Source organism: Phycodurus eques, chromosome 20, assembly GCF_024500275.1.
Source record: "Phycodurus eques isolate BA_2022a chromosome 20, UOR_Pequ_1.1, whole genome shotgun sequence".
In the NCBI taxonomy this organism is placed as follows: domain Eukaryota; kingdom Metazoa; phylum Chordata; class Actinopteri; order Syngnathiformes; family Syngnathidae; genus Phycodurus; species Phycodurus eques.
In genome coordinates this window covers 4136901-4160666 of record NC_084544.1, presented here as the reverse complement: position 1 = coordinate 4160666, position 23766 = coordinate 4136901, and the positions used below count along the sequence as shown (strand labels likewise).

Sequence of the window (23766 nt, the reverse complement as noted above, 5' to 3'; positions counted from 1 at the left end):
ATTATTATGTTTTCGCCCATGTGGTGGCGCTAAAGAACCCTTTAAAATGTGTGGAAACACAGCATATTATTCCGTAGTACACACTAGTTGCACTTGCACAAAGATAACGTGGCTAAGTCACGACTGACATAGAGAGAGGCATTCATTTAACACAATATTTATTATGATTGGTTGGATTTCATCATCTCATTTTTGTATTCTCAGCTGACAGTTTTTTTTTTGTAGCTACAGCTGTGTTGTTCACCCCCTCCGGATTCAGTCCACATGTGAAAAGAGGACATGCCAACGCCCCCCCCCCCCCCCCCCCAAAAAAAAATATCATCCAAGGAAGTCAAAATTTATGTCCCTGGATGAGTAAAAACAGCATAATTTGGTCCCGGTTTTCCCCCACGTGGAGAAATAAAAGTGGTCACGAAGCACATTAGTACCATGTTCACATTTAACATTCAAAACAGCCACCTGAACACACGACACGAGTTCATATCTATACTCACATTATCACAGGGTCCTAGTGTTGTAGTGTAGACAAGGCACGTTCAGGAGCGGCAATGCCATCCCATAACACGCCACAGTTTAGTAGAAAATAATACAAAAACAAGTTCCATAAACTTCATGATGTGACAAAAGTGTGCAAACGTTGATTTTCTACTAACAATTGTTTTTTTTGTGTGTGCATGAAAGCCTACTAATTGATAGTACTGTACATGTAGCAGTCACGTGGCATCAAACGCTAACTGGTAGCATGCAGTGAAATGAAAACACGTAAAAAAACATGAATTGGACGTAGGAGTGTTAAGGCCACACTGAAAAAATTACGGTCATCAAATGATGAGAACAAAAAGTTTAAATATGACAAGTTCGGTTGTGTAAAAAAAAGAATATATACGTAATTTGCATTTATTTGCTAAGATTTGAAGATTTGTTTTCATAAATTGTTTTAAACACTTTTCTAATATTGCAACTTTCAACTTGAAAAATTACCATTTTTCTAAATCAGACTATTACCAGGTTATTCTCACAATATTATGAGTGTTGCCATAATGTAATGACTATTTGTTTTTAACATTTATCAACATTTTACTCAAATTGGTTTATTAACGTTATTTTAGTCTCGTAACATTGTGACTATTCTTGTAACATCACCTTTTTCCTTATTCTTGTAAACGTGTGACTATTTTTGGAACATTACATCTTTTTTCTCTTTAATAGTACAAGATTTTTGTCATATTCCAACTTTATTCTCATACCACTGCTTCCTGTAATGTTTAAACAACTGTTTCTTTCTTGTAATATTACGACCGACAGTAGACTTCATCGCATTAACATTTTTAACATATCAGGACTATTCTTGTCACATTGCAAAAAAAAAAATTCTTGCATTATTTCACATCTATTCCTGTAACATTAAAAAGAAGCTCTGCTTTATTCTTGGAACATGAGCATTTTTTTTCTCGTAATATTACAAATGCATTTGTGTCGCATTATTCATCGTTCCATTTATTCCTTGTAACATTATGACACATACTCAGAAAATTATGGCTTTACTCTTGGAACATTAGGTCTTTTTTTTTTTACTTATTCTTGGAAAATTGTGACTTTATTCCTTTCACATAAAAAAATTACAACTATTCCTGCACATTACAACTCTTTCCTACCATGTTTTCCCCGTGATATTGTGGCAATGTTGTTTTTTCTATTTTCAGCGTGGCCCAAACACTGACATCAAACTTGTCACATGATTTAAGGAAGCGCAGTCACGTCGTCTTCCATCCTTACCTGGAGTCTCGTCACCGTGCGCATCCGTACAGCTGCCTCCGTTGCGCTCGCTCAGATGGGCGTATTGGGCAAGTGTCCGTTGGAGGCGGCGAGCGCCCCGTTGCAGAGCGTGCCCTGGACGTGTCCGTTGCACTTGCTCTGCGCCGGGCCCCCTCGGATGGCCTCGTGCTCGACCGGGGTCCGTCTGTCCGAATCCTCCGCGACCTGCTGGGGGACTGTGCGGCTACGCCACCGCTGTTTGAGCACGTAGAAGAGGATGACGAGGAGCGCGCTGAGGCAAAGCGCTAAGAGGACCGACACGGCCACGAGCTCCTTTAGGTAGGAGGGCGTCTGCGCCGACATTAGGGGGTCCCCGTCTCGGAAGGCGGCCTCTTCGGGTGCCCCTTTCACCATCCATAAGGTGAAGTTGCGCCCCGGCTGCCCGGCGGCGGTCAGCGCCGACTCGGGTCCCTTGGGTCGAGCGGGCGTGGGGGCGGGTAGGGCGCCGCTCTTCTGTTTGACGTGGTAGACGGCCACGGCCTGCCGGTAGCCGTTCTCGGCCGACAGGCACAGGTAGTGGCCCAGAGTGGCCGGCGTGGCCACGAAGCTCAGGCTGCCGTCGTCCAGGTGCAGGTAGAGCTCCGGGGACAGGCGGCTGTTGGGGCGCTCCCACGACTGGCGGGAGAGACGCGACGCGGCGGGACACGGGAGCCGCACCACCTCGTGCAGGGACACCGACACCGGCTCGCCTGGCGGACAGGGAGCTGATAAACAGATGACAGCTCGAGACCCTCCTATGGAAACTACTGTACTGATTGTTAGCCCTTTACTGGGCAAAGAATCAATCACTATGTAGTAACTTTGGGGGGGGGGATATATATATATATATATATATATATATATATATATATATATATATATATATATATATATATATATATATATATATATATATATAATTTTTTTTATTTATTTTTTATTTTTTATTTTTATTTTTTTTCTCCATAACACGGTAAATTTTGTTTACATTTTTACTCTTTCACAAAATTACTTTAATATTTTTCTATTCTTTTTTTTTCAATATATGTATGTTTTTTAGATTGTTTTATTTTCATTGTTCATCCACATTTTGAATATGTTAATCTAATATCTGGATATCTAAAAAAAAAACAAAAACATAAAAACTACATTATTATCCTTTTTTTAAGTCTATCAACTATTGTACACACAATTAAATAAAAACGTTGCAGTACAATTCTACACAAATAAATCTTTTAAATATATATATATAAACAATTATATAACCATTTTTTAACTCTATGGACTGACTATTTCTTCTATATTTACCATTGCAAATATGTTTTATTTCTATACGCAAACACATGGACGCATGCATGCACACAAAGTTAAATACAAATGTCGACGTAAAAATGTTACTAAAAAAATAAATAAAATTATTGGAAAAAAAAACAAAAAACATTTTAACAATTTTATAGTTTGATAAACAAAAGAAATGACTAAAATTAAGTAAAAGTATTTTCTTTCTTTTAGTACTGAAAATATATATAAGATACATTTACAAATATATAGATAGTACAAAATAAGTCCATAGTACAAAATAAATATATATTAAAAATATAGAAATACCTTTCATTACCCAAATGAGCCTCTTTTGAGTCAGTCTGCTTCTTCCTTTTTACATCTTAATTTATCATTATCAGTAGAGCATAAAAAGGTCTCGTAATGAACTATTTTTTTTCATAAAATGTTTTTTAATACACAATAAATGTGAACATTTGAGGTAATGAATAAACTTTTCTTACCCGCAGGCAGGTTGTTTGGCCCAAAGCGAGCAGTGGGCATCAACGCCACGTTCTGGCACGCCTTCGCCACGTTGCCGCCCGCCACGTCCTGGCCCAGGTGTGCGGCGGAGACACCCACGCATGCCCGGCGGGCGGCGTCCCACCCGCAGAAGGGGTCCCGGGCGAGGACGCACTGAGCGCAGGTCCAGTAAAAGGAACAGTTGGCCACCGGGAGCCTGAGCACGCCCTCGGACGTGCCCACGTATATCAAGCCCTGTTGAGGAGACGTCGGTGAATCTCGTGAGGCTTCAGCTCAGCCAGCAGCAAAGCAATTTAGCTCAGTTCAAATTCTCTTTGGCTTTTTTTTGGTGAAGCCACAAAGGGTACCAGTGAGGTAGAAGAGGAAAAGCCACACAAGTGGAAACGGAACACAGCATCAAATGGTAAAGAAATCCATAATAATATCAATGGCCAATGGATTCAAGTGGAAGAGTTGTTGCTGTACCGTGGGTATGGACAGCTTGAGGCTCTTGACGGGCTGCGGCTTCTGGAACACCTGCACCTCCTCCACCACGTGCGCCCCGCTCTGCAGCAGCACCGCCTTGTGAAGGTACCCCGACTCTGAAACGCCATCAAATACGTTGGACACCCAAGTGCAAGCAAAAAAACAAAAACGTAAATAAACTTACATTCGCCTTACCCGTGAGGAGAAAGAGGACCGTGTAGTCCACGCCGCCGGCCGCCCGGACCTTCTGGACGGTCAGGTGGGTGTAGCGGTGCTCGGCAGACACCAACGTGGGACCCCCGCCCGTCGGTCGTACGCTGTCGTCCGCCAAAAAGTTCTCTTTGACGTAGCGCAGGGCGTTGTCTGACGCGTTGTGCAGGCCGCACTAAATACGCCAGAGAAAAGGACAGCCTCGGAAATCAAACCCAAAAGAAACATATTGAACTGACGGCTTTTTGATGCACTGTTCCAAAAGGAGGAGCCTAAACAAGGTGTGTTAGAGGGCAGAAGAAGATACACTCCATCTTTCTACATTTTAATAAGAAACGTCTTCTTAAGTTGTCCTGAAAAATACCACGTAAAGAGATTGTAATTATTATGAGTTCAGTTGAGTTTCTATATTACATATTTGTGTCAGTCTGCTTCCTGCTTGTGTCTTAGCAACATTTACCTCGCCCGGGTTGGCCACCCTCTCTTGCACCCGCGTGCTCCACTGCAGCGTGTCGCGGTTGAGGACCTTGTAGCCGCCCGAGAAGGCCGACTTGATGTCCGACAAGCTGAACGAGCACACGGCCGACAGGCCCGAGTTGACCGACCTGCGTTCAAAGTGGAAACAAAATGAACGCCGCGTGACACTACACAACACACGAACGATGATAAAGACGCCATTGTGAAGGAGAAGCTGCGAGGACGCCTGATGACCAGTCACATGCCCCATAATATGCCGTGGAGAATCTTTACTTCCTTTTGTCCTTGCTATGAAATATGTATACTCAACTCAGCTTTATTTCTGCAGCTCTTAAAAAATAATAATGGTAATACAGCTGGAACACAGTGCTGTACATAGCAAAGATCGAACATTCATTCATTCATCTTCCGTTCCGCTTCTCCTTCACTAGGGTCGCGGGGGTGCTGGAGCCTATCCCAGCTATCTTCGGGCGAGAGGCGGGGTACACCCTGAACTGGTTGCCAGCCAATCGCAGGGCACATACAAACAAACAACCATTCGCACTCACATTCACACCTACGGGCAATTTAGAGTCTTCGATTAACCTGCCCTGCATGTTTTTGGGATGTGGGAGGAAACCGGGGAAAACCCACGCAGGCACGGAGCGAACATGCAAACTCCACACAGGCGAACAGAAAACAACATAAACAATAAAATAATACATAAATATTATTTTCTCATTTAAATACACTTCTTTAAAAACAAACCCCAGCACCGCCTCCTCTGTGTCTAAAACTGTGAGTGTCATAGAATTAAATGTACTGTGTGTTGCGTTCAACTACCCTGGGATCTCAAAGGGCTGAATAATTTTAAAAGACGAACAAATGTTAAAAGGTAAACTTGTACTGTTTCTTGTTTGTTTGTTTTTACAAATTTAAGAACTATTTTTGTTAATTTGGTTAAATTCGTTAACCTTTCTGTATTATAAAATTTTGTTTTATTTAATGATCATTGTTTTTAGTTTTTTGGGAGGCTATTCATATAGTTAAATATTTAGATTTTTGACAAAACATTTTGTATTACATTGATTTGTATATTATATTATTTAAATTACTACCCCCAATTTTCTTTTCTTTACTAACTCGTAAATAAATTATTATCACACAACTTAAAATAATGATGAACCAGTGAGGAATTTTATGTATTTTATTTATGTATTAATTTTTCATTATTATTACTGATAATACAGCTCCTTGCCTTATAAACTGAAAAATATAATATTTTGCAAGTTAATTTACTGTTCATACAAATCATGAAACAAAACAGTTAATAATTAATTATACAAAATATATTTTAAGAAAATCATTTTGGAAATGTATAATTTATTCTATTTTGTTTACTATTAAATATATGTATACATTAAATAAGTGCACAGGCTAGTTTATTATTAACTCTCAAATAACAAATCGGTCAATTCATAACTGTATTGATTAATTATACAATCATTTATCTTTCAATTATGTATTTGGTTCCCTATATATTCTTAAATAACATCTCAACTCAGGAATAATCAATGTTGAAATAAAAAACTAAATAAAACAAAATAAAAATCACTTGATGAACAATTACAAAGGCCAAACAGTTTTGATCTTGATGACGTGTGACTGACCACTGAGAGGTGAAGATGCCGTAGAAAAGCGTGTCATCCGCCGGCGTGCCCTCGGCTGGCGGCAGACTGTCGATGTCCTGGATGACGTTGTAGGGCAGCTCGCCATCCGCCTGGCACAGCAGTTGCGCTTTGGCAAAGGTGGTCCAACGCCGCTGAAGCGTCCGCTGGCCTCCGACATCGCTCTGGGACGGAACGCATCCAGTAGAAACATCATATATTAGTAGTCCCATACCATATTTCATCTACTTGATGCTGTACCGCAACTTATATATAATGCAAGTGAAAATGCACTTCAGCTCGTGCCAGTTGGCCGAGACCCCCATCCCCCCAATAGATGCACCCCATCTGCAGTTGAATACAAAACCATTTGTTGTTACCGTGCAGACTTGGGAAACACGCGAGACGACAAACTTGTCGATGAAGTCGTACTCTCGACCCACTTCGCTAAAGAAGAAGTAGATTTTGCCCTCGTCGGGAACGAAGATGGAGCTGATGAAGGTCGGATCTGCACACAGAGGCAAACAACAGTCAAGTATGTAAAAAAAAAAAAAAAAAAAAACTAAAAGAGAAAACAACACTACGCCCTCTGCCATATCCTTACCCTCCAGCCATCCTAGCGTGTCGTCCAGCTTGAGGTCCACGCGCGAGCCTTCGCTGAGGTGGCGGGAGATGAGCGGCCAGTTGCCCCGGTAGTCGGCCACCGTGCCCGTGTACAGCTCTCCGTCTGGGGATAAATCACCACAGGACGGTCATGCGTTTGGTTTGGTTTTAACCTGTCCTGTTCGGCAGCTAAGTAGTACGGAGTCTGTATGCATTAACATGCTGGTACAGTTAGTGGGACGAGTAGCAAATAGGACAGGATCAGTGAGACACAGCGAGCTGTAAAGAAGATAGGACCACACGGCACAGGACAGGAGCATTGAGCAAGGCAAGACAGGACAGGATCATTCAGGTGCGACAAGTAGCAATAGGACTGGACGAGCAGTAAACCAGGCAGTGCTACATCCTGCAAAGAAGGGACGAAGCTCAGGCTGCCGTCGTCCAGGTGCAGGTAGAGCTCCGGGGACAGGAGAGTAGAACCGAGAACAGGACAGGACAGGACAGGACAGGACACAGCATTGTGTCATGTAGCGCTACACAGCTTGACATCACATACCAACGACGATAGCAGTGTTACGCTGGTAGGGATCGTAAGGGCAGCGACCCCGTCCCTCATCGGGCTTGAGGCTCACCGTTAACGTCTCAGAGTTCTAGAAAATACATCAAGACGCAAGTAACTGCAATCATCTGCATTGGTATATCAATATGCAGTACATATACAGAAGACACACTTACAATGTAGATACAACGTGGACTGAAGGCAAATGTTCCACAGGCGTAGATGTGAGTGGCGTTCAGGAACAGCAGCACACGGATAAAATTAGGACAGTCCGTCTGGGGAAATAAAGTAACACAAAAGGATGTTTATTATTTCTACTATTTTATTTACTATTAAAAATACTGATTTTATGTAAGTAAAAAAAAAAAAAATATCTAAATCTTATGAAAACGAGCAAAAGAAACCTAAGGTTCCATTGTATATTAATAGTAATCCCCAAAGGAAAAAAAACAAATCTGTTTTCATATTCTTCATATTTCAATGTCATATGTGATGTCTTCCTAACTAGCTAGCTAGCTATTTATGTCCACTATAGTAAGGTCAAACAAACATTCCATTCACTCGCGACCAACTCCTACTCAATGATTAAAATCCAATAGAAAATAAAGTACTGTAAACATGAACGTTGTCAACTTGAACTTTGAAGTGTTAAACGTGTGCAAACAAGCTACTTGCCATCTTCTTGCCTTTCATGGAACATTGCTCCAGGTCTTTCTCTGACGGCCTCCAGTCCAGCTGCGAGAGGAGAGCACAATGTCCAGTGAAAACGACCAAATGCAGTGTACGTCTCCGACTTGGCACGCCTTCCCTTACCCTGTTCCTCAGCACGATGGCGCCCTCGAGGCTGACGTCCAGCGCCAGCACGGCGTCGCGGCCTCCCACGTAGAGTGTATCCCCGCCGTCGCCGAGCAGCAGCGTGGTGGTGTTGCCCACGTCGGCGCTGCTGAAGCGGGCGAGACGTCTCCCGGGACTACCTGCAATCGCGCACGGCGGATCAGGGGGACAACAATGCAGTGAGATGTTAGAGATGAAATAGAAGTCTCTAACACTGCAACAATGTTTTCCTTCTTGACATTGCTGTTTTGTAACCTGGCAAATTTCCACCTTCAGAGGTACTAATTACCCTTTAAAACAAAGTCTCTACTCACCCATTGGAAAGGACACCCTGGGCGTCAGTGCGGTCACGCAGGGGTTCAGAAAGCCCAGCAGAGTCACGGCGATGGACAGCAGGCGGCAGCCAGTCGCCATCACGGCAGGAAGTTGAGGCCAGGTGGAGGACTGACGGTCGTCGTGGGGGCGGGGGGTCAAGGAGACGCCATTAGGAGGGGCGGCGACCCTTGCTGAGACCACATCCTCCGGTTGGTACGTCCCAACATCGCTGAGACACCTGAGAGGGACGCACGGGGGTTTACATCGCAAGTGGCTGGCTGGTATATACAGGGTTAGCTAGGTAACCCTGTATATAGTTAGTTAGTTAGTTGGTTGGTTGGTAGCTAGGTAGGTAGATAGATAGATAGATAGATAGATAGATAGATAGATAGATAGATAGATAGATAGATAGATAGATAGATAGATAGATAGATAAGCTACCCCCATTAATGAGGTGCCACTTGAGTAATCCAACAGCACTGTTCCTAAGCAACAAGTTGCATTTTTTAATTTTTTGTTTTTTTAAGCATTAACTTTTATTTAAATCACATTTATTTTTTATTTCAAAATCTTGCATTATGTATTTGACAACTTTTTTTGGGGGGGGGGCAAGGGAGGCTATTTTTTAATTTTTATTTTTGGTGGCGACTAAATGCCACACACTGCTATGTTAGCTAACATGCTAACAGTTAGCTCGCCTCGGAGCCGGTTAACTATTAAACCTCAACTCTACTACCAAGATTACCATCGACCAAGACGCGGCGAAATGAAGTTGACATACGACACGAAACGTTAGCATTACCCTCCACAAAACAAAACATTTTACGCAAACTGGCCCTCCTTATTCGTCTCGTCGCAGGTACAGTCTTTTGTTTGTGCAACCGATTTATAGCCGTACCACCAAATTGAAATGTCCTTACGTTATCGTTCGGTTGTATCCCCCACGGGAGAGCTTGAAGCGGCCACAAGACGAACGTGTGTCGGTGTGGAGAAAACGCTGACCGTGGGCGAGAGGGTGAGTGGGGTCTCTACTATGTCAACAAATAGTCCCCTCCTCCTCGCACTACACAAGAGGGGCCAGCCAGACAGAACAGTGTTTTGTTTTGTTTTGTTTGTTTTTCACGACCCTGGGCCGCACATTGGAGCAACATATAAAATGACGTTTTGCTCTCTGACAACAGTCAAAGTGATGTCACTCTCTCAAAATAACCCATAACAATAACAATATTTCTGTTGATGTCACATAGAATCAAGCGAATAGGTCCCAAATGGCCCTCTCTTGAGTCTAATTGTGCGACCGCATAAAGCAAGGACAGAAAAAGACCTGAATCTCAAGACAATGAGAAAAGAAACAATCTTACGATTAGCACCCCTGGCAAGCTGTGAATGATGTTTATTGTTTATGTCAATTTACTATGTAAATTCTTTGTACTTATAAAAAAAAGTTATTGTTGACGGTAATTAGTCTTAATCTTGGAACTGATATTGTGTTCATTTATCCAGAGACTTGGTTTTCAATCATGGTGCTGTATCACGTGTTGATTGATCTGATGAACAGCTGCACAACCCAAAAAGATTTTATTCATCAAACGTTTGGGTTCAAGAACAATACTCTTGCTCCCCCCCCACGTTGCTGTTCTGTATGCACGGCACAGACACGGAATGGGAGGACAAAGTCGACCCGGCAATTTTCCGCCTTCGGAGGTAGTATCGTAGCGTGCGGCCCCTCTCCAACCGCCTTCAACAGCTGCTATTGTTTGGCCTTTTCCCTATGTTAACGTTTCGTATAAATGGCAGTTACGTCGAATGGAGGGACAAGTCGACCCGGCGATCGTCGCCGACACACAATGATCAACAACTACGATCCCTACACAATTCAAACATTTCTCGAGTCTCAATTGGCGTGATGACAACCGCAAATTAAAAAGAGACTTTTTCCACTGCATGACCCGGAATCGTTGACATCTTGGCTGACTTTAGCTAGAACAGCAATGACTTCGACTAACACTGGCCTCAAGGCTAGATAGCAGAATCCAACATTTGTGACGTGCATGTACGTTTACGGTACGGTAACGACGATATATTTTATAAATCGATATAAATAAATGAAACGTACACCATTCCCCGCAGTTTTCTCATGCATTCTGCAACCTGCCATACCGGAATGCATGAATAGTAGAAAAGCTTCTGAGTAAGTACAGGCTGTTCAATCTCCACAATTATATTTAATGGCTACCAAGTAATTAATCACGATTTGGCTTATTGGGTAATCCCCCAACCCCGGTGTGTCATTTTGTAGAAGTACCTGTCAAGTCTTTAGATGGCCATCTTTTATGAGTAGACTGCCAGGACGCAGCAGGATTTTCCCACAGAGAAAGAGGACCTGTTAACCCTCGCCGGCGGTCTTTCGGCACCTAGTTTCAAGTCTACAACTTGCATTCAAACTACGGCAAATGAAACTTTATTTAAAAGCAGGGAAAGGAGAGACAGCGAGAGGGTAAAATGGCTAAGAAGTAAAGGAGATTAGAAAGGATTAGCGTGGTGACCTGAAAACAGCCACGTGGTAAGAAGAAAACCGCCCCCACTCATCAAACAAACATGGCCGACGAAGCATCAGTGACTTCACCAAAGGACAGGTCTGTGCAGCAAATGAGATCCAGTACAACATGCAGGGGAAACCTTTGATTTACAAGTTCAATCGGTTCCGTGACTGAAGTCGTACCTCAAGTTGCACGTATACTAGCAAATCAATATTCCCCATTGAAATGAATTGAAATGCCATGAATCCGTTCCAGCCCGCCCCAAAAAAATGTGAACTTTCTGTTTTGTATTTTTAGCAAAGCAAAATAGCACTGCAATGTATTCATGTTGAAAAACAATCAAACGTAAAGAAATAAACTGTTGTACATACTGGTACTGTAGTATTTCCCCAGGCAAGAAGGCCCATTGTCCACTTTGTACCGTTTCTCCGCGCCGCTGTTCTGTATGAACACGTTGCTTGTGGATAACCATTCGATGGGTTTACAGACGAGGATTGATTGGATTTCAGATCATTGCGACAACTTAGCCGGAGTTCAGTTGTGCACAAGGAGTGAATTTATTCAAACATTATTTCACAAACTGGTTCTAGTCAACGCTGATCTCATCCAACCGCCAATAAAATACATTTAATAAGTAAACATAACCCTTTTGGACAACACCCTTACTATACATGAAAAGGAAATACAAATTATGTGAGTTAATGATTAGAGCAGGTATGGCCTTTTGTACCCATTCAATTTGATGCATATGACAAGATATATTCTTTTTTTTTTTTTTTTTTTTATATACTCTGGTTAAGAGCACCAGCAATCCCACCTTGCTGATGAAAGAAAGTTAGTTCATATTCACTAAATAAAACAAACAGGAAAAATACAAAAGCTTTTCTTGTGAGTAGGTTCGGTCAGAGAGAAAACTAGCCTGCGTTGAATCTTTATTTTATTACACAAGTATGATGGAAATGTTAAAACCTGTCATATAGAGATGATTTGCGTATAAAAAAAATGGAATGCCTTGCACTTGGGCCATCTTTTTTTTTCTTTTTTTTTTTTGTATTCTGCCCAACATCATCTGATGATGATGATGATGATAATGGTGGGTTCTACATTTCCAGGGGCGGTGGGGTGGGGGAACCTCGGAGCTGTTTTTATTGGTTGTTTGTGGAGGGTCTTCACAGAAGGGCGCAGCTGCACGAGGTGCCCTTGTTGCCGCCGAGGAGGCTGTGCTGCGAGGTGGCTAGACTCTGGATTAAGTTCCAGAAGTGGGAGAAGGAGATGCCCTCGCCGTCACCCACGCCCATCTTCCGCATAATCTCGCCCAGGCCTTGTTCTGTCATGAAGCCCTGCGGAAAACAGGCAAAATATGTTGGTTTTTCTGGACTCCTGACTCACTATATTTACAAGCACACCATGAATATGGATGACTTCCGTTTCAGAAGCAAAAATGGTTTGGTGCACTTTCTGCTCCGTGAATGATCCCCCAAGTAAACGCCGTTTTAAAGATGGTCAGCGCATTAAACTGCTTGTTTTGCGTCCGTTTGTGGAGACCCGCTCAGTGCAAAACGGCTCCGAACACGCCCGTCTCGAGTTCTCACCTCCACCTTTGTGTCCGAAGAGTAAATATACCGTACCTTAAGGCTTTAACAGTAACACAAAGCATCAGGGATCTGCACACTAACTGTGTATGAAGTGCTGCCTCCATGAGTGAAAATACTTCTAATTGTCTTTTCTTTTCCACATTCTGGGCGCCGAAGCCACGAGTCTCGACACAATCATCAATAAATGTAATAACACAATGTGATTTCAATTTTTAAAAAATAAAAATACCCAAAGTGTGACGCTAAGCGGTAAAGAAAATTGCTAGATGGAAAAAGTAAGGCCAGCACAATAACATAAATCAAATGTTTTCCCCTAGATTGTCAAACGGGGTCAATTTGACCCGCAACATCAAAATCACCATGAGTTCTCTTGCTGCAGGAAAAAAAAAAACAGCTTTCATTTGAGAAGCGCTTTAAGGTATCAATCATGGTGTTTACACACCAGAAGGCAGCGGAAAAGACGCTTGGACAATATGTGATTTGCTCCCAAGGCTGCGAGTGCGGTCGGCCATGGTTTCCGCGTTCCGCCCCCCACCTCCACACGGTGCATCTTTTAGAAACGTTGCTCAAGTCCAAAGAGGCGCTTGCGCGACACAATCGGACACACACGTTGTCTGAGCGCACTAGGCCTCGTTCTGTGTTTGCGTGCGTGTGAAACATGCAGCCATACCCAAGCTGCTATAAATCCACTGTGTGTGTGTGTGTGTGTGTGTGTGGTGGGGGGGGCTCGCGGTGGTCTTACCTTGGCCAGGTTGGGCAGCTGAGAGGACAGGAGCCCTTTAAACTCGTCCATCTTTAGCGTGGGGCCGTTGTCGGCCGAGGCCGAGTGGAACTGGGTGACCAGCGTGTTGATGGCGCCCTCCAAGTCCGAGTACTAGAAAAGTATAAGACCAGAAATCTTACATCACCTGTATGTTCTTACATATTTATTTTTTTTTTAGCAGTTAGCCTGTCTATGGCGTTTCACATTATTTGTTAGCATTAAGGTAGCAAACGTTTGTGAGATGAAATTGTACAGTTTGGTTGAACGTTTCGGTGTTTAAATATACAGCAATTCTCTTGTTTTATACATCAGTTTTACAGAACACTTCACATAAACAGCTTGAAGCAAGCACACTGTGCATCTTATTTTGAGAAATGAGCGAGAGAGTGAGAACACGAATACTTTAAAAAGTGTGTTTTAATAAGTTTAAATGTGTTTAAAACATGTGAGAGGGGTAAAACTCATAAAAACAATATTTTTACATGGTTTGTCTATGTCGCAAATTTTCACCTACGGAACATCCCTTGCAATAAATGGGGTTCACTGAATATCTTTTTGCTATTGCTGCTAAGATTGTTGCAAAGCAGAAGTTTGGTCCCCTTACTGTTACAATGTTTTGATGTTGTTGTTTCACTTGCGTATATATCTGCACTGCATCATGCAAGGAGTCTCTCTCCTAATTTGCCGTACAGTGTCCAATGACAATAAACGCATTCTTTTCTTTCTCCCCCTAGAAAAGCACAAATGTGCCATAATTACCCCTAAATTTAGACACACATGCCCACGGGTCAGTGTGACCCACTCCATGTTCAACCATCTAAAAATGACATCTTACATAACAGGAGGTTTTTTTTTTTGTTTTTTTTTTTAAATGTCTAAAGTGTGACTCTTTAGTCTTGTCAGTTAAGACCACAGGGGCCTTAACTGTAAAAGTCGCATCAGGGTTAAAAGAATCCAAATCACGGCCAGTCACGAGGCTTTTGAACTACAAACGCAGGGTGGTAGACGACCATAATCCACAGCCCAGTCAGGCACCCTCCAATTTTTTTTCCATGATGGTTTATATACAGTATGTGTACTGTCTGTACCGTAAAAATGATTAAGTTCCAAGACCAATGCCATTTTCTTTTAATCCAGACCCACTCGCGACAGGTGGAACTTTGTTATAGTATTGTTACCCCTCCCACCAACTTCAAACACATTTAAATTCATTAATCATTGTTATTCCAAGCATAAAATGTACAGAAAACTCTGTACATATTGTAATGTCTGTGTTAGATGTGCCTGTGCCTTTAAGAGGCGGAACTGGGTGGCATGTGACGTCGGCGAGCCTGCGCGTGATTGTCTGGATGTGAGCTGTGGCCGACAGCAGTTATTGTGTGAGTGTGCTCATTGCCTTTGTGTTTTACTTTTCTCTCAGCGTTTAATAAATGGCTGCAAAGTACATTCGGGAACTGTGGCGCTCTTTTCCACACGTGTGAGGGCGTTGCAGTAAATAAGTAGAGTGTTAACAAATAAATGAATAAATTAAATGATTACTTAAGAAAAACGAAACGTAGCAGGGTTGCAAATGATGAATCATAGCGGGGATGATAGCAGTAGACCGAGCGCCGCCATGAATAGCAAAACTCTGTGAGTAATTAAACGCTTCCCAAAAAGGTTTATAGATGCCACAAGATGGCTGCAAACCACTACTTTTGTTTCAAAGGAGCTTCTCAACTCACTTCAACATAGTTCCTTGGCAACAAGATGGCAGCAAAGCACTACTTTTGTCTAAAGGGAGCTCCTCAAATCATTTCAACATGGCACCTTAGGACCAAGATGCCACAATACTGGTGCAAAGCACTACTTTCGTGTAAAATAAGCCACTGAACTCACTCTAGCGTAGGTCCTTGGCACCAAGATGCCACAAGATGGCGGCAAAGCACTACCTTTGTCTAAATGAAGCTCCTCAACTTGCTCCAACATAGTTCCTTGGTACCACGATGCTACAAGATGGCAACAAAGCACTTTTGCTTTAATGAAGCTACTCAACTTGCGCCAACAGTTGACACCAATACGCCACAAGATGGGAAAGCAATACTTTTATCGCTTTGGCCTGAGTGCAAAAAAAAAAACAAAAAAAAACAAACAAGGAATTGGTTTTTTTCGGCAAATAATGGAGGACAGGTTGAAAAAGAAAAATCTGCGACTGTGAATTTGAGAATGCCAAACCACGAATATGCAGGATTTCACATGAGTGTAACTTTGGTACTATTCAAAAAATGTATGCAGTATTATGCAATCATATATTCCTCTCTATTTGTATTATAGCTGACTTATTGCGGAATCAGTGCATTGCACTTTTTTTTTTCTTTCATATTCATATCGCCAAATTGCGGGATTTTGAGTCTGGTGCAATTTTTATTTTTTATTTTATTTTGGGGCGGGGTAAACACATCCTAGCCTAAAACATTAAACGAAAATAAAATCAAAACATATGACAAGGAATAAAATGTACACAGTATACTGTACTATGGTGCATTATTGTATGTTTAAGAGTTTAAAAGGGTACAAGGCCCACTGTTCCACCCACCCCCGCAACACATCAAGTCACATGACACGCACACGCGTTAGTGTTCTGCAAAATAGAATATATATAAAATTGCGACAACTAGTTATACCATGCATGCAGGCAGCTTTGTCTCACACACACACACACACACACACACACACACACACGGAGAGAGGGAAAAAAAACACCACACCCATGTACTTTTAAGAATGACAAGCTGCTGCAAGCCCTTCACCTCTGCAGTTATTTAATTTTTTTTTAGACTACAATGGTTTAGTTGCAACAGCATAAACTAAAGTCTCGTGAGATTCTTTTTGCGTATTTTACCCACTTCAAAGTGTAATTCACTTGGCAGTCGTTGCTATAGCGTACAGATTAAACCATTTTTTTTTTTTTGGTCATACAAAATGCCCGTAGGTGATCTTCATATTTCTAGTTTAATCTTTAAAATACAGCATATTTATGTTTATTTGGGAACATTTTGGGGCATGACCGACTTACAGAATGGAGGCCTTTCACATTGACAAAAAACAAAAAACAACAACAGATTTTTAAATCAATTATACTAATGGTATTTTCTTTGGGAGGCCCCCACCAGCTCAGATGCTGAGAAAGTAATTAACATGGTGGCATTAATAGAGGGGTGGGCAACCTAAATACGGGCTCTGTTGAATCTAGACTGGCATGCAATCTGCATGCAGATGGATTTCATCCAGTTTTTATTTAGATCATTTAATTAAAAAAAAAAAAAAAAAAAAAAAGGATGCCATCTTGTTTTAATTAAACAAGTTAATGATGCGCGTGCGCAGTCCGACGTTTGGAAAAACTTCTTCATACATTTTGGGAGGGGCCGCTTGCGAGCGTCTCGGTACCAAGAAGCTTCGGCGTAATAAAGTGTGTGATTTGGGACACAAAAGCAGCCAACCAAGTCGCTTAGAGTCCACCAAAAAAAAAAAAAAAAAAAAAAAAAAAGGAGTTTAAAGTTGCTTTTTCGAACGCGTGTCCGCGACTGACCGTTTCTGCCATGACGCGCGCCGCCCATAGCTCAGTTTAAAAACAAACAAAAGAGTGTTTTAAATCACCAACAGGCACGCGTAGTTTTACTATTAACACCACATACAGACGCGCATGTTACTTGCAAGTGTTTTGCTGTGAAATCAATGCGAATTTGGCTTTCTTACCTGAGGCATGGCGACTGTTGCTTCGAATGTGGCAACTTTTTCTGGTCCTGCGTGTCTATCCACTCCTCTCGCTGCGTGTGCGTGTGCGTGTCAGCGTGTCAGCGTGTCGCTGTGTGCGTGTGGATCTGCGTTGTTGTCAGCAGCTGGCAGCCGTCCCGGATCCTCCCTCCTTCCCCTCGCTGCAAAAGACAAGAGGAGAAGGAGGAGGGGGGGGGGGGGGGAGAGAGAAGCAGGAAGGAGATGTACAAAAAAAAAAGGAACCAAATGCGCCATAATGTGACATGACAATGTGTGTGTTGCCATTGTGATTGTTGGGAGTGTGTGTTTTTGTTGAAAAAGTGTGTCAGGTTCCTCAAAGCGCCTTCAAGTCCACATCTGGAAAGTTTTAGTATGAGACACTGTTAGTTGCCGTTTTGCTCCCCACCCCCCATTTTTTAACACAGATTGCATTTATTTGCATGAAAGTGCAAGCGTGATGGTTCAAAATAGTTTTGAAATAGTAATTTTAAAAAAAAAAAAAAAAAAAAAAAAAAGGGGGGGGGAGGGGGGGAAAGAGGAGGAGGACGCGGAAACAGGCGCAACCGCATTCCTTCGATCTGGTTTTATGAGCGAGGGCCGTCACTCGGGTGTGTGTGAGTGAGGGGGCTGCGCAACATTTTGGTTGAAATTAACCACAGGAATTTAGTCCCAAAAAAAAAAGAGATTTTAACAGCAGATGTTGAGCATTTATTCAAAGATGATGTCCTTGAGGGGGTGTTCAGGGTGTGTCGCGTCAAATATGATCTAAACGCTGTGTTGGAAGTGGGAAAAGGGAGGTGGGGGTCATCCAAAATAAGCCCCCGCCCACCCGAAGCTGGTCAAATATGGGAAGAAGGGGTCACCCGCCACGCCCGATCAGCAAATTGTTTCGGCATGATCACATAATGTGGAGTGTATTGCATTAAAAACGTACACAAAGCTGAGCGCAGTGCGAACACAAATGTCAATACACTTCCAATCGCCAGCAAATACTTGTTTCCATAAGATTATTAGGGGCGTGCCTCTTAAAAACCCAAGTTAACGTTTGCTTATAGCGATCCCAAGAATGTAGGATTGCGGACCACAATGTTGCACTGTGAGTGAGCCTGAGAATTTAGTGGCATTGTGCGCAAAAAAAGCCTGCAGTGTAATTAGTACTATCCTGACATTCTGAGGATTTAGTACTGATTCCATATTATTATTAGTGGTGTGGTTGTTAAAAAAAAATGTAGCAGGCTTGTGTACCCAAACTTGAACTGTAATTTGTACAAGACCGACATGGGCGGGAAGCTTTCTTCCTCTGACATGATTCGAAACGCTTATTTGTGGGGTGGTTCTTAAAAACTGAAGCTAACGTTGACTATTAGTGGGCCTGAGAATTTAGGATTGTGCACGAATAAGGTGCACTGCAATTGAAACTAAACTGACATATTATGGCGGGAAGCTGTATGACTGGGACTTGATTCCATAAGCTTATTAGGGGTGTGGTTCTTAAAAACTAAAGCTAACGTTGACTTTTAGTGAGCCTGATAATTTAGTATGTGGATTTTGGTCTTTCGTGAGATAATTAGGTGTGGCTCTTAAAAACTGCAACCTGTGCACCTATAATTGACTTTCAGTGAGCCTGAGAATTTTTGGAATCATTTGTATTTAGTATTTAAATGAAATATTTTGGGGAGGGGCTTTAAAAAATATAGTTTTGTGTGTTTTTTATGGATGTGGTTGTTAAAAGAAGAAAATTGCACTGTAACTACTACAAAGACATATTTTGGGGGGGAGAAGATTTCATTCTGTGAATTAATTCCATGAGATTATTTGAGGTGTGGTTCTTAAAAATGCATCACGTGCACAAAACTAACATTGACTTCCAGTAAACCTGAGAACTTAATTAAATTTTGTACCTAAATGCACTGTAATAAGTCTTCAAATGACATTTCGGGCATATGTTTTTTTTTTTTTTTTTTTAATTGTTTGAAATACTGTTATGACCATTTAATTCCGTCTGTTGAACACAATCGCTCGTCAGTTTGTCAGTCGGTGAACTCGCTGCTGAGCTGCAGGTGAAAGCCCTCCAGGTGTTCTTTCAGTTTCTCCCTCACGTCTTCACTCAGTTCTTCCAATGAGGTGTCGAAGACGGGACGCTGCTGTCTTCCCGTTCGGGTCGGACCGCCGACGTTCTCAGAGTCCGGTCGGGACACCGGGCCGGCCTGGCAGGCGACATCCTCCACGGTGAAATATTTCTGGAACTGGTTTTCGTCGGGGACGGGGACCAGAATGAACTGCCCCTCGGCTTCGCCTTGTATCCACAGCAGCGACTGTTGCGGGTCCTGATTATGAGACTTGCCTTTGAACTCGCATTGCTCACAACGGCAGTCGGGCAGGTGTCGCGTAGCTTGGATTGCAAGTGGGAAACTTGGAGAATTTGTCCCCTTAGAGTAATGTTCCTCTGTGAATTTCTCCGTTTGGCCTCTCCCGCAGTAACAACAGTACTTCTCTGCAGCATTTCCAAGCTCACCCACACCTCTAGAATCCCCTCCTTGAGAACAGAAGCCCCCCGCGCTCTTGGAGTCATCTCTGGTTACTTGCATCTTCTGCTGTCTGTCGCGCAGTCTCAGCAGGGAGCCCCGCAGTCGGTTCTCCCGTCGCCGGGCGGCGTGCAGCTGCCGCAGGGTCTTCTCCAGGTAGTCCACGGCCTTGTCGTAGCGCTTCCGCCACAGCAGGGGGCAGAGCTGGGCGTAGCTGTGCTCCTTGGGCAGGTAAAAGCCAGGGCGCGGGGGGAGGCGGCGCATGTAGCGCGACGGCGAGACGGCGCGAGGGGGCGACGCCGGCGGAGGTGAAGGGGTCTCGTCTCGGGGCGATTGCTGCCCCTCATTTTCTGGTGTCTCTTGAGAAGCTGTGGGTTGCTCCTCGTTGGTCTCCTCGGCTTCAAGCGACGTTTGAACTGTGGAGTCGACTGGAGTTTGACACTTGTCGGCGCTCTGCTCGCCCGAAACGTTCCCATTTCTACACAGTGAAATACACAAAGCGATACGGGTAGATCAGCTTAATTGGTTGAAACAGCAATAGTCCAATAGTGCAGGGCTACCTTGACTTAAGAGTGACCTGACCTAAGTTTTTTTTTTTTCAAGATACGAGACATCACTTAGGCGACTTTCTTGTCTTGCGTTGTGAGCAAAAATTTGGTTAACTAGCGCTAGATGGGGGTAGCGAACTTCACAACAAGCAGCAGTTTGGCAGCTAGTAAACAATTCTTCAGAAAAGACGCCAATTTCTCGGTTCGAGCTGTTGATTGAAACTCCCAGTTGAAGTTAATTAGAAAACTAAGCATAAAGTGAAGAGAATTACAAATTGTGTATTCAACCAAACAGCACATAAATTTGTCTGACGAAAGTCTACTAGCCTAATGCTAACACACAATGTATATGCCTTAGACAGGCTAACAAGCATCAATGTTGTGGTAGTTATAACCATTTGAGAAATGCATACTTAAACACAAATGGCGTTGCATATTGTCTGTCTTATATTCTTTATCCTGTGTGAAAATGGTCAATATTAATGTAGCTGTCTTCTTCGTGTATGTACGTTTGCATGTGTTACGGTGCCCTCTGGTGGCCAAGGCACGCACACAAGAAGGAGCCACACAAGTAATGCATAAAATCATGATGTACAAACTGTTTGATTCGTCACATTCTATTTAATCATGTTAAACTACTTAACTATATGGCTTTTATGAAGCACAATACAGTACGGTACTACTTTCTTGTTAAAAAACATTTTTTTCTTGTTGGTGTTTTATGGGAGCTGGAATGGATTAATGGCCTTTGTATTCATTTCAATAGAGAAAGATGATTTGAGATTTGGGTTACTACCGCAGTCACAGAACGAATTAAACTCCTAAGTCAGGGTATTTAAAATAGGCAGATAACAGAAGACTTACTTGGTGGTGTACTTTGACACTTAAGCCCCAACTATTTGAATACAAGCAATACAAAACAAAAAGACAATTTTGCACAATAAGTCCCCTATCCAACCTGTCTTCTTGTTTCAGGACCTTCTGCAGCCATTTGGATTGGGTCACAGATGAGGAATCAAACACCGTGGGAAACGCATCTTCCCTCAGTCTCCTGATCCCACTACCAGCACAAAAAAGAAACGCATAGTTATCATAATTATCCCCGTTTGATAGCAAACCGTTGAGCACATTTGACTCTCTGATGCTAACCAAAACAGCTGCACATTATTAACTGTCTCTCAGGCAGATTAAAGCATGGTGACTTACCGCATGCTATACACAATATTATTGATTATGCTGGTAGACAATGTTGTGTGCGTCCGCGTTTACATTCCGGGGGAGCTAAACTGCAGTCGACCTTGTTTTTTTTTTTTTTTTTTTTTTGGGGGTGGGGGGGGGGGGGTAAAGAACTCCACTTCCACTTGATATAAATTGTTGTTTCATCTTGGTGTTTACTGACCTGCAGCTGGCCAGCTCAAAGCTCTCTGGCGTGAAATGTTTGGAGCAAAAGTAGACAAAGTTGGTCTGAGGGTCCCAGGAGTCTGCACGGCGGGAGTTGCCGATCCAGAGGTTCCGACGAGAGGCTTCTTTGGGCAACCTGGGCCATCAAATATTCACAGTTGACGACATCATGACCGGTCAATCTTTAGTTCAGCTACGCAAAAAAAAAAAAAAAAAAAAAAAACTGTTTCCCAGTAGACAATGCTTTATTATTACTTGTGGAATGTGATGCCGGCATTACGAGTCTCACGGTTGTCATGGGATTTGCAGCCACCAGCAGAACAGTGTCTCGGCATCTAAAAGAGATAAAAAAGACAACTTGGAATATAATCATAACGTTCTTTTGCAAGATCATGAAAGGCGAAACACATTGCAGTGCACTCCATGGAGTTCTAAAACACGGCAAACTATGATGCAATATTGTACAGATTGTTTTGTGTACAAAATGAGCTGACATATCCAGAGGAGAAGCTTTATTACAATTGACTGATTCCATAAGTTTATTCAGGGTGCGGTTCTTAAAAATGTAACTTTTGCTTGTGTGAAGTTCACAAAACGAACATTGATTTTGAAAACATGCAAGGTAAATATTGGGGGGTGGCGATAATCTGCGGGGTATCTTTCTTTACTATGAATTGACTCCATAAGATTATCATGGGTGTGGTTCTTAAAAACGCAATGTGTGCTGGAGTAAAATTCACACAGCCAACATTTAAAAAGTTGCGCTGTAATTATTTAAAAAAAAACGGACAATTTTCATTCTAAATAATCATAGGTGAAAATAACGAATGAAATTTAAAAAAAAAAATGAAATAAATACAACCCCTAACCGTTGCCCCCTACGGAAACTAAAATGGCCCCGGAAAGAAAACAAAACGCTCCCTTCCGCGTATGCGCATTGCTCATGTAGCAGCTACAAGCTAAAAAGGCCGCCATCGTATCAAACTTCAGTGTTCGTACAAACTCCAAAAACAAGCAAGTGACTTTTCACCACGTAGATTTTGTCACCTCGTCGCCAACTGTATCCCAGCTAACATTCTGATGCTAATTTCAGCGAGCGCAAAACAATTTAGCACGCTAGCCCGGTACGAGCCATCACGCGAACTCCCCGTGAACGCGACAGAACATCATGACGTCATTTTTCATGTTCTGCCTGGAAAAAATTACTAATATTTAACAACTTTGGGGTTTACTGTAAAAGAACACTACCCTGTGCTGAGTTGACCTCAGGAAGATGGCTGCTGTGTCTTTCCTACCGCGTTTTTCCGGCTTTGCTGACGTCACGGTTGTTGTTTTTTTTGTCTGTCAAACTTTATTGAACAGATCAAATAGCTTTCGAATTACAAAGCAACACTTGTTTACGACAAATCATGCATTCATATATTACTGTGGGTGACGTTGAAGACAAAAATATTGCGATTAATATTTAAATACATGATATTGAACTACTGTAAAGTAGTATTACAAAACAGATTAGCTGATTGTGGTGGTCTGTAAGGAACAAAACAAATAATTTAGTGAGTTGTCTAATATCTTTTTTTTTTTTTTTTTTTTTTTTTTTTTTTACTTTTCAAATTATTCTAGAAGTAACATAAGAAGCAATGACATTATGATTATTAAGGGCTGAGCACCCCTAAAGTTGACATCCTAGATTGTTACACTCTGCTGGTGTACCTAATACTGTGGCCATTGAAAACATATTCTCATGTATTTATACAGTGAATCTCTTGTCTGCAGGTCACGGTCAGAGATGGGGGAGTTTAATTTTATAGACATATATTTATGCAGAGGCTGTCTGGAGGATGTGTCTGGCTCTGGTCTGGCGACATGAGACCCCCCCCCCCCCCCCCCCCCCCCCATTCCAGTCCTCCCCCACGGAGTTGGGGGGAGGGGGGA

General features: G+C 42.5%; 3 protein-coding genes across 7 annotated transcripts; all 3 read right to left on the bottom strand.

Moving 5' to 3' along the window:
* Window positions 1-156: 156 nt before the first annotated feature.
* sema4ab (sema domain, immunoglobulin domain (Ig), transmembrane domain (TM) and short cytoplasmic domain, (semaphorin) 4Ab) lies at window positions 157-12067 on the bottom strand. 4 transcript variants are annotated; one of them, XR_009767266.1, is made up of 15 exons: window positions 9627-9772; window positions 8706-8944; window positions 8371-8531; window positions 8233-8292; window positions 7734-7832; window positions 7555-7648; window positions 7000-7122; window positions 6776-6903; window positions 6399-6580; window positions 4733-4877; window positions 4258-4447; window positions 4063-4178; window positions 3579-3831; window positions 1777-2519; window positions 157-508 (listed from the first exon to the last, which is right to left on the bottom strand). XR_009767266.1 is itself a non-coding variant. In XM_061664730.1 (14 exons), exons 2-14 carry the CDS (start codon window positions 8803-8805, stop codon window positions 1828-1830), a joined length of 2343 nt encoding a protein of 780 aa, XP_061520714.1. In that variant the 5' UTR covers window positions 8806-8944; window positions 11012-12067; the 3' UTR covers window positions 159-1827. The 4 variants fall into 4 exon arrangements, 3 of the variants coding, with proteins under 3 accessions (XP_061520714.1, XP_061520713.1, XP_061520715.1); XM_061664730.1 differs by lacking the exon at window positions 9627-9772 and adding an exon at window positions 11012-12067 and having other exon boundaries at window positions 159-2519; XM_061664729.1 differs by having other exon boundaries at window positions 159-2519.
* Window positions 12068-12165: 98 nt separating this feature from the next.
* s100v2 (S100 calcium binding protein V2) lies at window positions 12166-17519 on the bottom strand. The gene is made up of 3 exons (XM_061664733.1): window positions 17340-17519; window positions 13584-13715; window positions 12166-12586 (listed from the first exon to the last, which is right to left on the bottom strand). Exons 1-3 carry the CDS (start codon window positions 17346-17348, stop codon window positions 12416-12418), a joined length of 312 nt encoding a protein of 103 aa, XP_061520717.1. The 5' UTR covers window positions 17349-17519; the 3' UTR covers window positions 12166-12415.
* A 374-nt stretch (window positions 17520-17893) lies between these two features.
* On the bottom strand, window positions 17894-23143 carry thap7 (THAP domain containing 7). Of its 2 annotated transcripts, none has more exons than XM_061665502.1 (5): window positions 23080-23143; window positions 22087-22166; window positions 21830-21967; window positions 21389-21490; window positions 17894-20360 (listed from the first exon to the last, which is right to left on the bottom strand). In XM_061665502.1, exons 2-5 carry the CDS (start codon window positions 22164-22166, stop codon window positions 19388-19390), a joined length of 1293 nt encoding a protein of 430 aa, XP_061521486.1. In that variant the 5' UTR covers window positions 23080-23143; the 3' UTR covers window positions 17894-19387. The 2 variants fall into 2 exon arrangements, with proteins under 2 accessions (XP_061521486.1, XP_061521487.1); XM_061665503.1 differs by having other exon boundaries at window positions 22879-23131.
* Window positions 23144-23766: the final 623 nt, after the last annotated feature.